Source organism: Heliangelus exortis, chromosome 16, assembly GCF_036169615.1.
Source record: "Heliangelus exortis chromosome 16, bHelExo1.hap1, whole genome shotgun sequence".
In the NCBI taxonomy this organism is placed as follows: Eukaryota; Metazoa; Chordata; class Aves; order Apodiformes; family Trochilidae; genus Heliangelus; species Heliangelus exortis.
Window position 1 is genome coordinate 8,668,938 of NC_092437.1, and position 14,857 is coordinate 8,683,794.

A 14,857-nucleotide genomic window follows, 5' to 3' on the forward strand; every position below is an offset into this window, starting at 1 on the left:
TAAATTTCATTAAAACGTAGAAATATGGAATGATGTCCAAATCTCTGACAATCGGTAATACCAGTGTGTTGTCACTCTACTTTGCAAGGGTGCCACGCTGATTTAGGGTGCACTGATACTGGTCTCCTAGAGTCACTTCTATGGACCTGGGGGGTGGGAGAGGTATGTTATGATTTAAGCCTTAATAGAGATTTTGAATGCTACCTCTCTAGCAACAACAACAACAACAAAACAAATAATACCAAATAAAACAAAATAAAAATACAGTTACCATGGAACGGGAAAGGTACCAGAAGTTTTGTCGCCGATGGCAGCAGCCCGGGATGCCACCTGTGGGCAGCCCCAAGCCATTTCAGCAGAGCTGTGCCGGGTGATACCAAGGGACAGAGGCTGCGGGCGCCCCCCCGGTCCCAGCACCGCGGGCGCGCAGCGGGCGCGGACGGAGGCTGGTCGGGGCGGGCACGGCGTGGCCCGTCCCGTTGCCTGTCCGCTGCCAGCCTGCTATTCCTCCTCGGGAGAAGCGGATTCCGCGGCAGGGAGCCCCGGGAGCTCCTCCTCCGCCGTCCCCGCCGGCAGGTCAGCCCGGGCCGGCGGAGGTTCGGCGAGAAGCGCTCGGCCGCCGAGCAACTCCCGCGGTGCACAGACATAGGCGCGGGGCGGGACGCGGGCTTTCCGCGGGGTGCGCAGCCTGCCTCCCCACCTCTCCGCCGGCCGCACCATGCGGAGGGTCGGGGCCCCGCCGCCCGCCCGCACCCCCGGCCGCCCCGCACCCCCGGCCGCCCTCGCCGCCGCACCGCCCGCTGAGCCGGGCCCCGACACCTCGCTGCCGGGCTGCCGGCCGCTGCGACCGCTGCCCTGCGCCGCGGGCAACTCGCAGGCAAGTTTCGGGGGAACTTTTCTTCCAGGAGCGGCTCGGGGCTGCCTTGCCGCGGGAGCCCGGGAGAGGCGGCAGCAGCGGGGGAGCCGCGGGGCTGCGGGCATCGCCCCGGCTCGGGAGGCTCAGCCCGGCCGGCGGCGCCCGGAGGGGTTCCCCCGGCATCCCGCCGTAACCCCCCGGAGCGGTGAGCGTGGCGGGGAGGGGGCGGGGAGGGTCGTGCGAGTCCGTGCACGGGTTGTAGCAACAGGTTTTCTCCCGCAGCAGGGATGGAGGAGAGAGACTGTCCCCCCGCGCCGTCATTTCTCCCCGACGCCGGGCTGCCGCTCCTGCCAGCAGCGGGGGGTGCTCGGCTGCTGAAGGGGAACGACCGCTCGGCTCATTCCTGGCTTCCTCCTGTCCTGTCGCGGCGGTGGCTGACGGCTGTCGAGGCTGATCCTTCGGGCTCGATTTGTGATGCTCGATCTTCCCCTTCCCGGCTCTGCCTGTCCCCGACTCCTCTGGCTCCACAATGCAGTATGGAGGCTTGTGTTTCAAATTTCTTCTTCTTTGCCTAATACGATGGCCCTTATTGCTTTAATTTTAAAATAATTGAGAAATGTCTTTTATGCTGATCTATTTACTGATTTAGGTTCATTGGGAAATAACACATCAAGTTAACTGTTCTTGATAGGCAATGTAATTTCTGGCAGAATTTTTTTCATTGGAAAAGACTTAGGGTGGGGGGAACAGGACACGCATAAAACAATTCTTCCATTACTACATGTCTCTTCGTTTCAGTGGCAAAATATGTATCTATATAATGAATGGCAAATCCTTTACTTTTTAGAAAGATGTTTAAGAGATTCTTTTGAATATGACTTACTAAAATCTGTTGACATAAGTATATTTCACAGTAGGATTACAATTATAGTTATTAGTTCTAATGTATTTCAGAACATTCTCCTGGGGATATAAGTTATCTGCAAAGTTATTTCACTTGAGATTATTATCAGCAGAATAAGTTTCAGCTTTATAAAACCAAACACTCAGTAACGTATTTGTCATAATTCAGTTTGTAGGTTGTTGTAAGATGCCAAAAAGCATAATATTGTCCAGATTAAGGACAGCGATATACACTTAGGAGCATATTTTTTCAGGCTATATGTTTTTCAGGATAGCTTTGTTTCAAATTATACATTGACCTTTGTAAATCTGACTTTGATTTGGCTTGAAGTTCCCTTTGCAAGCAAAGTTGAAGTTTGAGATCAGTTCTTACTATGTGAAGGGCTACAGGAGTACAGCTGAAAGTATTTCAGGAGGGCAACCTGACAGTGTTGATACAGTATGGAAATCATGTGTCAGAAGATAGCTGAATTTAGCAGTGCTTGAATATACTGCTTGTTTTAACTAAGGAAAGAATAAAGGAGGAAGGACCACTAAACTGTAGAGCAATTTCTTAAGGAATTATTTTTTTTAAATTACTGTATTCATATTCAACCTGCACTGAAATATGAAACTTTTTTTTTTTTTTTTTTTTTTTTAATTAAGTTACAAATGGTAGAAAGCAACAGAGACAAGTTCTGGTCACTAAAATTGATAGAGTAGTCTAGGGGAGAGTTACACATCTTCTTTGCATGCTTGTTATCACCCAGGCACAACTTTGGATTGTCTGCATCACAGAGCAGTCTCAGGACTCCTTGCAGGAGCTCTGATTACATCAGAGATGCACTGCAGAATTCAAAATACTGCAGAGGACACTGGGGGGAAAACAACACTTGCAGTGGAATTTTAGCATGTTACTCATGATAGTGGTTTCTTTTCCTCAGAAAGGCATCTTTAGTAATTCTTTTCCCATTGTCTAGGAGTCTGGCATCCTTCCTGAATTTCAGCTGAAAGTAAGGGCAGTACAGATTTCTGATTTGATTTCTTCGCCAGAAATAATGGATAAAAATATAATCTTCTGCAAGTCAGATTTTTGAAGAGATGTTATATCTTGCTTCATATGCACAACACACCATTTAGAGTCACCAAAAGCCTTTGCTATTGGCCAGTTATTCTGTATTACCATTGTATCTAGAAGCCAGAACAATTACCAGGATTGTATAATGTAGCAGGAGACAGTTCTTGCCCCAGTAAGCTTCCAAACAAAATAGAAAACAATGCTCAGAAGCAAGTGATTTGCCCAGGATGTGAACACATTGACAACAGAGGAGCTGGAAAGATGAACTTCACTAACTCCAAAGCATTCAAAGGGAATAATGTTACCCCATATGGGAAGGGATTTTGCCACCGGGCCCTACTTAAGCAGAGCAGTTTTATTTGAGAATTTTAGTGTTACAGCTTATACTTAAGTTCATCTTGTTTAATTGTTAGGAAAATTGTTGCTATAGGCTAATGTGGTTTTCTGACTTTATAGTTCAGTGTGTTGCCTTTAATCCCTAACACATTTCTTACAGCCATTCCCAATGTCATCAATCTGCCATGTATGAATAAAACAGTTTGCCTGTTTGTACAGCATCAAATACTATAGCTGACTGCATGGCTTCTGTGGGCTTGCCAATTCTGGAAAAAGAAGGAGCCACTTTTTAGAATTGCAGTCACTCACTATGTTGCACAGGGGATTAATATGGGCAATATATTGTCTTGCACAGGTTGAAAAATTGAAGCAAAGAAATAAATTATTTTTTCTTTGCTCTGTTGTTTCACAGTTGATGCCTCAGGGTTACAGTGTGTGTCTGACACACGCAGAACATTTACATTTCTCTCTCTCCATTTTTTCCCATCGTGTCAACAATGGATGCAGTGGGAGATCAAACTAGTGACAGTGATGAGCTGCCTTCTCATTTTTCCTGGCTGAGATTCAGAGGATAAGTTGCTGCTAACCAACATCATCTGGCATTACAGAAGGGAGAACAGTTAACAGCATCCATTTATCCATAGACTTACATCAGTCATAGTCTCTATTCTCTTCACACCTGCCCTGCCTCAGACATAGTTGAGGCAGAGGGAGAAATGCTTGTTTCTAAATAAAACAACAGTTGCTCTAAGAAAAGGAGCCCTACATAAACATACATCAGGTAGCTCTGTTTTCCCATATCAATCATTCATCTTGAACTCACAGTGGCAATACTGATGGTATCTTGGGAGTAACAGAAGATCAGGTCTGAGATCATTAGGAGTGCTTCATGTGATGAGACTGTATTTCAGGGTAATTGCAAGTTCAACTGTTCCATACTCCTCTGTTAAGTATGTTCTAGCTAGCACTATCTGCTCCAGCTATCACTCTCCTCAGCTCCCTTCATTTATCTGAGTCCTGCAGCTCTTCCAGTGGGCAGTGGCAGAATGCCATCATCTATCAGGAAGTTCCACTGATAATCCCAGTATTAGCTAGAATTTCCTAGAATGGGACTTTTTAATACAATTACATCTCACATTAATGTTCTTTCAAAAAATAAATACTCTCAGGTCAGCAGGCCTTTGCTGAGTCTTTCTTGAGGCAAGAGACAAACTGACATTGAATGGAAGTTTATTTTGAGTGCAGGTCTGTGGAATTTTGTCATTCTTCACACCCACCTTTAGTTCCAGAGGAGATGAGAATTACCCATTCCCTGCCGTGAGGATTCCTAGAGTCATAACTCCAGAGCAAAGGCAGAGCAACACAGAGATACTGGCATGTATGTGGTGATAAGGCACTGAAAGCTAAACAGAGTTAAGATTTTGGCATGGAGAAGTAGTTTGTTGCCAGATAGCTGTTCTCAAGGCACTAGCAATAGTAACAGAGATCCCACTTTGTGATAGAGGCAAGATGACAAAAAATACTTCTTCACATACCTCAGGCTCTTGGAAGGTCTGAATCATGTCTTGTCCATTCTTCTATATTCCCATAGGCTTTCTTTATCCACATGCCCTAAAGGTAAGTAAATTAATGATTTCCTTTTGTACTAAAGAGAATTCCAGATAACCTCAAAATACCACTCCATCCAAAGTTCACCTGGGGCCACTTGTTTGTAAGAGTCTGTAAGGAACTGCTGTGTTCAGGGCAACCCCTCTGGGAAGTTTAGGAGCAGGACAAAGATAGTATTTTATTGAAAGCAGCTTTGTAAATCCCATTGCAGCAAGGAAAGCTTCTTTTCCCAAACCAAAGTGCAGCTGTGTTTTGAGTACTTGGCTGCTGTGTATTTATGGACTTTTCTTCTATAATAGGTATGTAACAGTATTGATGTGGTTTACAAACCTCTACTTCTGAAAAGGACAGTTTTGTGTTTAAGGAAGGCACCCTAGCAGGGTATATATCCCCAGGGTGCAGGAGGTAAGTACAGCCAGGAAAGGAACAAAATTATGTATTGCTGCTGCAGCCAATCCCATGTAATATTTATTACTTTCCTGTGAACTTAAGGCTAGAAAGTCAGAATACTTGTGCATTATTAATAATTATTTATTGTACAATATACTTAATAAATAAATACTCTTATCAAATGAAATGCAGCAACTCCACACATCAGGCTGTAGCTGCCTCTACAGCTGGAAGATCTAGAAGCAGTTCTGACCAACTCTTCTGTGTATAACCAGACTTTCAGTCTGACTTCTAAAATGCAGTGAGTTAGGGAGGCAAAAAGCTTAATATTCCCAGTACCTACTGTTTATACCTATTGGAACTTTGTGGTCACTTACACACAAGTTCTGTGTGAGCAGAATGTCAATGTGATTCAAGGTCATCATAAGAACTTTTTGGTTTTCTATAATAAGAGGTGAAGGCAGTCACCTGGGCTCTCAGCTACTGTTCAATCCCTTGTAAGGACAGAGAACTGTTACTGCATATAGGGTGTCTGTTATAACTGAAATAATATTTCAGTGTTTCTATAGAAATCATGTATTTCTTTACAATTTTTTGCAAATGAGGCCATAAAAAGGGAGTTGCCATGTTGCTGAATGTATATAAACTCTATAGAAACATTTTATGTGATCATAAATATGGGGGGGTTCTTTAAAAAAAATTGTTTCCATATGGCTTTTTAGAAATCAGCTTTGTACTAATTGCTTTTTTAGAAGTTTGTATTGACTGAATTACACAACAACTGACTTTGATGCTTTCTATATACTTAATAAATACTTATTACTTAGGTACTAAAATACTTAGGATTTTTATTTGTAATAGTTAAGTAAAAATATACAAGTTCCTTTTCTACAGAGCACACTTGAGTTCTGTGTTCTTATGTGTTAATTTTTATACTTCCATTCTGAATCAGGAATATCTTGACTTGGTTTTATTTGCCATAAATGTTTTTGAGCTCAAACAAGTATATTTGTTCCAAACTTAAAAACAACCTCTCATTCACTCACCCCATATATCTGGTTTTTGTTCCAGAAGACACTTGCAGAAGCAGCAAAGTGATGTGAATTTATCTTCCAAGATGACTCTTCGACCTGGAGAAAATTCGGACTATGACTATAGTGCCCTGAGCTGTGCTTCAGATACTTCCTTCAACCACACATTCTTTCCAGAAACAGAAAGCCTTAAGGGAGTCTTTTACCAAAGAGCCAAGCTAATTCATCCTCAAGAAGATCTCCTGGAAGGCTTTCACCCTGATGATCGGAAGCATCACATTATTATAAACGTAGGGGGCATTAAGTATTTGCTCCCATGGACAACGCTCGACGAATTCCCATTGACACGTTTGGGACAGCTAAAATTCTGTAATAATTTTGATGACATTCTGAACATCTGTGATGATTACGATGTGACATGTAATGAATTCTTTTTTGACCGCAACCCAGGGGCATTCAGGACAATTCTGACCTTTTTGCGGGTTGGAAAACTTCGGCTCTTGCATGAGATGTGTGCACTGTCTTTCCAAGAGGAGCTGCTCTACTGGGGCATTGAGGAAGACAACTTGGACTGGTGTTGTAAAAGGAGATATCTGCAAAAAATGGAGGAGTTCACAGAAATAAATGAACGGGAGGATGACCTCATAGAAAATGAAACAACAGGTCAAACAGTAGAGGAGACAAAAATTGGCTTGTGCATGAAAAAATTGCAAGACATGGTAGAAAGGCCCCAGTCTGGCCTCCCTGGAAAGGTGTTTGCTTGTTTATCTGTTCTATTTGTAACTATTACAGCAGTGAACTTATCCATCAGCACCATGCCTGACCTGAGGGAGGAGGAGGAAAAGGTAAGTTAGCTTTTTAGGATGGAAAATGGTATGTGCTGGGAAGACCAGAACAAGTACAATGTCTGATTTCAATGGGGATTTTGCACCTGTCTTTAGCGAGGTAAAAATAACAAAAAAAATTATGAAATCCTACCTGACGCTGTTCAGTTACTTGTAAGAGAATTAAGTACATCAAGTTTTATGTCCAGAGAAAATTTAGTGTGCACTGTTCTGTATGAGCCTCTATTACCTTGTTAAGATTTGTATTTGCTATTAAGAAAGCCTGAAATTACTGAGCAAGATCTCCTGTGAAATGAGTAGTTCCTTTCTAAGTTTTGTGTTTAGTTTCCTCCAGCTTGTCAATGTGTTTCCCCATATCAACAGTTTCAATCCCTTTAACATTTTGGATTTTAAAAAAACAGCACAGAAACCTCTCTTCCTCTCACTGTACCAACTAAAATACTTATTATACAGTGCCATTCACAAACTCCTCCTTTTTCCTGCAGGGTGAGTGTTCCCAGATGTGCTACAATATATTCATTGTGGAGTCTGTCTGTGTGGCATGGTTTTCTCTGGAGTTCCTGCTAAGATTTATCCAGGCAAAGAGCAAGTTTGCATTTTTGAGGAGACCCTTAACCCTGATAGACATAGTAGCCATCCTGCCATACTACATCACCTTGCTAGTAGACACCACTTCAGTGGGCTACAAAAAGCCCAGCTCTGGGAGCATCTACCTGGACAAAGTAGGCCTGGTCCTCCGTATTCTCCGTGCCTTGAGGATTCTCTATGTCATGAGGCTGGCCAGGCACTCCCTGGGGCTGCAGACGCTGGGGCTGACCGCCCGCCGGTGCACCCGGGAGTTTGGGCTCCTGCTGCTCTTCCTCTGCGTGGCCATCGCGCTGTTTGCACCTCTCCTCTACGTCATTGAGAACGAGATGGCAGACTCACAGGAGTTTACCAGCATCCCTGCCTGCTACTGGTGGGCTGTCATCACCATGACCACGGTAGGCTACGGAGATATGGTTCCCAGGAGCATTCCTGGCCAAGTGGTGGCACTGAGCAGCATCCTGAGCGGCATCCTCCTCATGGCCTTTCCAGTCACCTCCATCTTCCACACGTTTTCACGCTCCTACATGGAGCTAAAGCAAGAACAGGAAAGAATAATGTATAGGAGAGCACAGTTCTTATTAAAAACCAAGTCTCAGATAAGCAATGCCTCACAAGGAAGTGATATTTTGTTCCCCACTATCTCTTCTGAGAATAAGGACAACGAATGAAATTTAAGTTACTGTTTCTCATGATGTCAAGGAATGTTCTGTTGTATCAGATTCCATCTTTTAATTTGCTTTGGAAGCATTTTACAAAGGTAACCCGCATATTAAAATTAAGAAAAGGAGCTATTAACCAGGAATAGAGGTGGGTTTAGGAGTCTATTATTGCCCTGTTTCTTCCCCCTGCAGCATAATGTATAGGACAGATCTTTCACTGAGATCATCCAGTGGCATGTTAGGAATTAAAAGTTCTCTGACACAAAAAAGAACAACTTATAATTATGTACTTGACAGGTTGTTTTGCCATTTGTAATACACATTTTTCCAACCAAATCACAATGTATATAATAATTAAACAGACTCCCATTTTTCTTGTTATTCTTGTAGATAAATAATGTAAATAAAATAAAAGTAATGGCTAAATTCTCCCTCAGTAAAACACCATAGAGTGTCATGGAAATAACCACAGATGTTTGTCCTATTGTGCTCTGAAAAAAACATCAAGTCAGATTTGTCACTGACGGCAGCAACTGCATCTTTGTTTGCAAGTCACCCCTAAATATATGAGAAAAGAATCGAGCTGTTTGTCTCATAACCTTGCTAAAGATGTAAATACTCAGAGCTCACCAGCTTCAAAATTTAATTGAAGTTGCAGTGTTGATCCGTTGCCACTGAATGCAGTATTCCCAGCAAAAGGGGAGTTTTGTAGCATTTAATATTATTGTCAAAAGGTGACTAGCTGCAAATCAAATGAAATATGCATGATGAGATGCCAGTCGTTCCCTACCATCTGTTTCCATGTTTTTACTTTACCTCAGATATGTAACAGAATTAAAAGAGGCCTGTTTCCAGGGGACACCCTACCATTACTTGGCAAATCAGTACTGCAGCTACCCATTCACATTCAGCACTTGGTTCTTTAAAAGGAGCAGAAAATACATGGTCGTGGGAAGTTGCCAATGATGGAAAAAAGAAAATATCATTTGAGTCATGGAGTGGGGGGGTAATGACAGCTTTACACTTTCCTGGCCTCAATCATCAGGGACTTAAGACTTAATTAACTCTACCTTTACCATCATTATACACATCATAGTAAATGAGAAAATTTTAATCAAGGTCCCAAAACACAACCATGTATTCTTTATCCACATGTGACTTGGTCTAGGTTCTTCTGCTGAAGTCAGAGGGAGCACATGGGTTAGTGACACTCAAGTTTCTATGGAGATTAATTAACAGACCTCACATTTATTTTACAGGGAACAAGTCTGGCTTGCATAACAGATCAGGACAAAACTCCAGAACTTAAAAAAAAATAATTAAATCCACTTGTTTGATTTCATGTGTGCTTACAGGTAAAGAAAGAGAGTTAACTCTTAAGAGTTTCACACTTTTTCCTTCTCTATTTTAGTAAATTTATTTACTAACAGCTAAGAGCTAGGGAAATTTGGAAGTTCCCATCACATTTGCCAAGGCTTCTATATTTTAATTTTCAGAAACTGTGTTATTTATTGGCATTTCTGGAGCAGTTTACTAGAAATGCCAGAATGCATAATGGTTTTGTGATTTAAATTAAGGTCAAGAACACAAACATTGTCCTTTCAAAAAAGGTAGAATTAGTTCCTCAGCATATGCTATTTGGCCAGGCCCACACCTTTTCAAATGTTTTAAATACAATTCAGAGGTGTTCTGATATGCCTGTTATTGCAGAATATTTCCAAAACTTTTAAAAATGTACCTTCCAAGTAATTAGGGCTCTTGTAGGTAAATATGCCTATAGAGCACTACTGCAGAATGCTAAAATAACCACTCTTAACTCTTGGCAATTAACTATGTGTCAGAACTACAAATGTAACCAGCTTTTCTCTCTTGTACTTCATCTTTAATTAGAGTTGGACAAAAAACAGGAACATCGTGACAAAAAAGGGACACATTTTCTACCCAAAATACTCTTAATTTCAAAACCGATCATCTGTAGCATTGGCTTCAATGCAAGTGCTATACATCCTTCTACTTTTGTGTCAGCCTTCATTATAAAAAGAACTGTTAATTAGATTAGTCCTGAGCAACAGTTGCTTATCTAAAAATGTGTTTGACAGGCTGAGCTGTAAATAAGAAGCTGTAAGTGAATATTAGAAGAAATCAAGACTTGCCAAATAAAACCTAAGCTTACTGCCACGTTATGCTGAAGGTCCATTTTCTCAGATCCTTTACACCAAGTTATTCCTCTTTTATTTCATGTACAACTTTATTTTTTTTTACCCCCAAATTATAGCTTGATTCTGAAGTCCTTGTCCAGGAACAAAACAAAACAAAATGAAACAAAACAAATCCAAACCAACACCACAACTAAACCAAACCAAACAAACCCACCAAAAATTAAAAAAAATCACCCTGCAGTTGGGTGTTGGGTGAACAAGCCTGTGAAAGCATCTGGCTTGTTTCAAGTTCTGCCTAAGCCAGGAACAAACAAGCCATTCAGGATATATCCCTATGGAATTTTGTGCTTTGCAACATGTTACTTGTAAGCATATCAACACGTTTTACTATGAATCACTGTAACAAACTTGCTTATCTTTTACAGGAGGTAATACATGCTGCAGTCTTTGTGCTATAATAAATCCAGCTATACCTCCTAAGAGCTCAATATTAGTATGAAACCCACATGCTGTGTTCCAGCTTTTACTGCGAAGGCTGAAGGTTTAAGATGATTATGCCTCCTTACAGAACATTATGAGTTTTTAGTCAAATTCATGAGAATGATGGTTTGATTAAAAAGCTGTCTGCTTCCAGTGACAGCTACCAGCTCAGCTATCACTTCTTTTTTGCATTTTAACAGCATGTGCAGTCAACAAGAAAGTTCCAATAAAAACACTTAATGTATTTATGAAGTCAAAAGCACTGTTTGAATTGCCACTGAAAGTGATGCATGTCTCCAGTAGAGATAGGCTTGCATTGCTATCTATCTTATCCTCTGTATCCTGCAGGAATATGTACAGTATGGATTCAAACAGCAGAAGCTGAATCAGTTTTGATTAATAAAGTGTTAGGCTTTCATTTTCATAAGCTTCGTGTGGAATAGAAAGACTGTCACAGGTCTATGTCTGTGTATGCTGTGGGCATGCTCAACAACCTGGGGTCAATATGAGAAGTGAGCAGCAGCTGAGGGAGAATTTGAGCTCTGAGCATTGCTAGGTGAAGCAAGCTGGCTGTGACAGAAAGCATTTACTGGGAAATAAAATTATCACAGTATAAAACAATCTAGGTACCAATTCAGCAGCTTGATTAGGGAAACATCTTTCTTTGCATGTTGTCCCAAGAAACACAGTCACATTTAACTGGGATGTAACTATAAGATATTTTAACCATTTAACCAAGGAGTCCAACAGATTCAGGAAAGAACAGAAAGAAGCCATGGAGACTGAGAGAAAAATCCCTGATAAAACCAGAATATCCAGGTAAGATATTAAATTCTCTACTCATTCCTCAGTTGGTTAACCCCTAACCTGACTCTGGCCTGAGTGTAGAGAATGACCCCATTTTCACATTCATTACACATTTTCATTTCTAGCAGTATTTTGCTACAATATGGCCCAGTTTTTTCTGTTTTAATAGTTCTGTTGGCTACCTTATGCAAGATTAGACACTGAATTTAGTATCTATTTATCCAAAAGATTATATGGGTACCAAAAATACAGAAAGAAAAGGAAAAGAAAAAGAAAATAAAAGCCCACGAACAATGCCTCCTGCAATGGTGAAACTGTGGTATCCCATCAGCATAAAATGTGCAACCTACAGAAACCAGACAGAGCTGGAGACATGAGAGTAGAGTTCACAATACTGGATGAATGTGACCCCTGTCAACAACAATACACTTCAAAGTTGTATTGCTAAAACAGAAAATGCTTAACACCAGATTTACCCACTCACTCATTAACCACTTCCTCTGTAGCATTTAACAATCCCCTTTCTAATGATCTCAGTGGCCCTAACTTTATAAAGATCATATAAAAAAACAGAAAGTGAAGAAGACCAGTTCAGATCCAAAACTTCTGCTTCACTGGCTCAAGTCATCTCTGTGCATGTTTTGTCTTTTCCTGTAACTTTAGAGTGTAAGTCCTTAGGACAGGATTCCTTGTTTGGCAGCCACCAGTCACTACGTAGTCATGCACCACAAATAAAGACATATTCATACATCACAAATAAAATAATGGAAATTTTTGCCTGGTTGCTGAACTAAAGATGTTCAAAGTTTGGCTTATTAATTACTAACAATAAAACTAAACCTTCCTCTGGTTTCGTTCATTGTTTTTCTTTGTCATTTTCCAGCATCTCGTATCTTCCAAAATACTCCCTAGAAATCAATAAAGACATTAAAAATGCTACTAGGCCTGCCAAAGCATGGTGATGAAACTGCAGGCTCATACCACAGGATTATAACATCAGGGGATGTTTCTGTCCTGTCCAGCAGGGTTTTTACTTTCTCTTTGCCCATGGGAACTAATCCAGAGGAAATGTCACTTGAACAAAATTAAAGTTCTGCCATAGCTGGAAACACAGTAGGCCAATTAGCGTAATTAGAGCATACTTGCTGCACTTTATAAATATTAATTCATTATCCCTCTAGCCCTTATGACACGAGTTGAATAGCCTTGTGCAACACTGAACTCAGCTAGGGCACATAAACACGTGTAATGCTGTCAAGTCAAGGTTTCAGCTTCCCCTTTATCAGGCACCCCTTTTAATGACTGCAGTTTTGTACCAATACTTAATTATGGTCATAATTTTATTGCTACATTCATTGTGGGTCCAGAAAAACAGGGCTGTAAACTACAATAATTAGCTTGCTCAAATGACTGACCTGGAATTTAAGCATTTCCCAGCCATCACCTGGAGATTAGTTTATAAAAAACCAAGGCTGTTTGTTTCCAAAACCAGACATTTAATTTTACAGCTATCAGTCACGCAAGTGGTCAACAAGTATAATAATGCTTATCTTTCTGTTAAAGATAAAAATATAATTTAAAAGTTGCCTAACACAGGAACAAAGTTGTGTGGACTAGCAGAAGTTTCTATAATTAACTAGAGAAATGAAGTTTTGACACAGAACTGCTGAATGATAAACTGAAGTAATGCTGCTCATTTTCATTAGGGATGCACCTCATGTTGCAAAAAAGCTGAAGTGATATAATTCATAATTTTTATAGTGGGAGTAGTCCCCAGGTGAACCAAAGAAAAGACGACTCAGTTTCACTCATAAATAAAAGCACATTTTGAGAAATCAAAGTCATATTATCTTCAAGCAAACCAGATCCAACACTGTGGAACTGCAGGAACTGGAGAGGAATATTTCTGGAGGCAACGTGAGTGAACAAAGTTAAGACTGCAAAGCATGACACAGCACAGTAAGTGGGTGAATTTATCTTTATAGTTAGGTAGAAGAGTTAAGCACAAATTCAACATAGACATCACAGGACAAAACCAAACACCATTTGATGGGGATAGGAAAGAAGCACCAGCAACAATAGCATGAGATAAGGCTGGCATCATCATGCCACCACAGGCTACTATCAGCCCTGAAACTGTGCCAATAAAACATTCCTGAGTGGAAACCTGCATGTGCAGTTTTTTCTGCTGACACTCTGCTCTTCCACTCATAGCAGGAACCCTGTCCCACAGCTCAAGTACTTCAAGCACTTGTACAGGACCATGATGCATATTTAAGTTTTTGCATACTACTGATATGCAAAGCCACAGGGAAAATCTTTCCTATAAATCAAAATAATTGCTTCCTATATTCAAACATGACTGTATTTTTGTGAAAGTTACAGCTCTCAAAATGCCCGAGTAGCCACAGAAGATGCGTTACTCAGCGCTGCTCCAAGAGTTACTGAGAAACGCTGTAAATCCAACCTGTGTGTCAGCGTTTGGGTAGAAACAACGGGATTTCACTGATGCAGAGCAGAGCCCGTGCCTGATTCCAGGATCTTACATTGCCATCTACGGGCCGCTCCCGGCAGCTCTCCTGAGTCCAGGAACTCTGTCCCAAAGCACACATCTGCACCAGTCGTCTTTAAAAGGACGTATAAAATGTTTTGAGAAATTGTTTTTAAAACAATAGAGGCAAATATTAAGTCATTGGCACTGCTTGGATTCTGCATATGTGGCCTCTCGTTTACCAGAGCAACCAGAACAAGGAAACAAGGATGAAGATCCCATGACCTTAGTTTGAGTGCAGCATGTACTGGCATTACATAAATACCAGTAAAAAATACTTACACAGCACTTATCTGGCTCTAACATTGGTAAGTGACATTTTTAAAAAAACTGATGAAAATGGATCTGACTAAAACCAACAAGCCTTAAGGTCACATGAGTAAAATGTAAATACCTCCATTGTTTGTACAAGAGAAGTCTGGTAAGTAACCAGTTACAGTTTTACTTATAAAAGAAACAAAAGCTGCCTCAAAGGAAAAATAAAAATTATTCCTTCAGTTGCATCTGTGCAATTGCTCAATGTTTAAGAAGTTCAGATGTGCTGTACCCAAAACCCTCATTCCTACTTCCAGCCTTTGTGGAGGAGT

The 14,857-nt window shown here is 41.0% G+C and overlaps 1 protein-coding gene and 1 long non-coding RNA gene across 4 annotated transcripts; one reads left to right on the top strand and one right to left on the bottom strand.

The window, feature by feature from the left end:
• Nucleotides 1-1,133: 1,133 nt before the first annotated feature.
• Nucleotides 1,134-12,569, top strand: KCNG1 (potassium voltage-gated channel modifier subfamily G member 1). Of its 3 annotated transcripts, none has more exons than XM_071759632.1 (4): nt 1,136-1,390; nt 4,744-4,769; nt 6,222-7,026; nt 7,512-12,569. In XM_071759632.1, exons 3-4 carry the CDS (start codon nt 6,268-6,270, stop codon nt 8,280-8,282), a joined length of 1,530 nt encoding a protein of 509 aa, XP_071615733.1. In that variant the 5' UTR covers nt 1,136-1,390; nt 4,744-4,769; nt 6,222-6,267; the 3' UTR covers nt 8,283-12,569. The 3 variants fall into 3 exon arrangements, with proteins under 3 accessions (XP_071615731.1, XP_071615733.1, XP_071615732.1); XM_071759631.1 differs by lacking the exon at nt 4,744-4,769 and adding an exon at nt 5,060-5,165; XM_071759630.1 differs by lacking the exon at nt 4,744-4,769 and having other exon boundaries at nt 1,134-1,390.
• On the bottom strand, nt 4,688-7,861 carry LOC139803455 (uncharacterized). The gene is made up of 4 exons (XR_011729014.1): nt 7,740-7,861; nt 6,654-6,774; nt 6,197-6,280; nt 4,688-4,763 (listed from the first exon to the last, which is right to left on the bottom strand). It is a non-coding gene; the product is annotated as an uncharacterized lncRNA (long non-coding RNA).
• Nucleotides 12,570-14,857: the final 2,288 nt, after the last annotated feature.

What these genes read in the sequence shown, in the direction of transcription:
- KCNG1 (XM_071759630.1), top strand. An exon ending in TGAGGGAGGAGGAGGAAAAG is followed by an intron (nt 7,027 to 7,511) that starts GTAAGTTAGCTT and finishes TTTTTCCTGCAG; the next exon opens with GGTGAGTGTTCCCAGATGTG.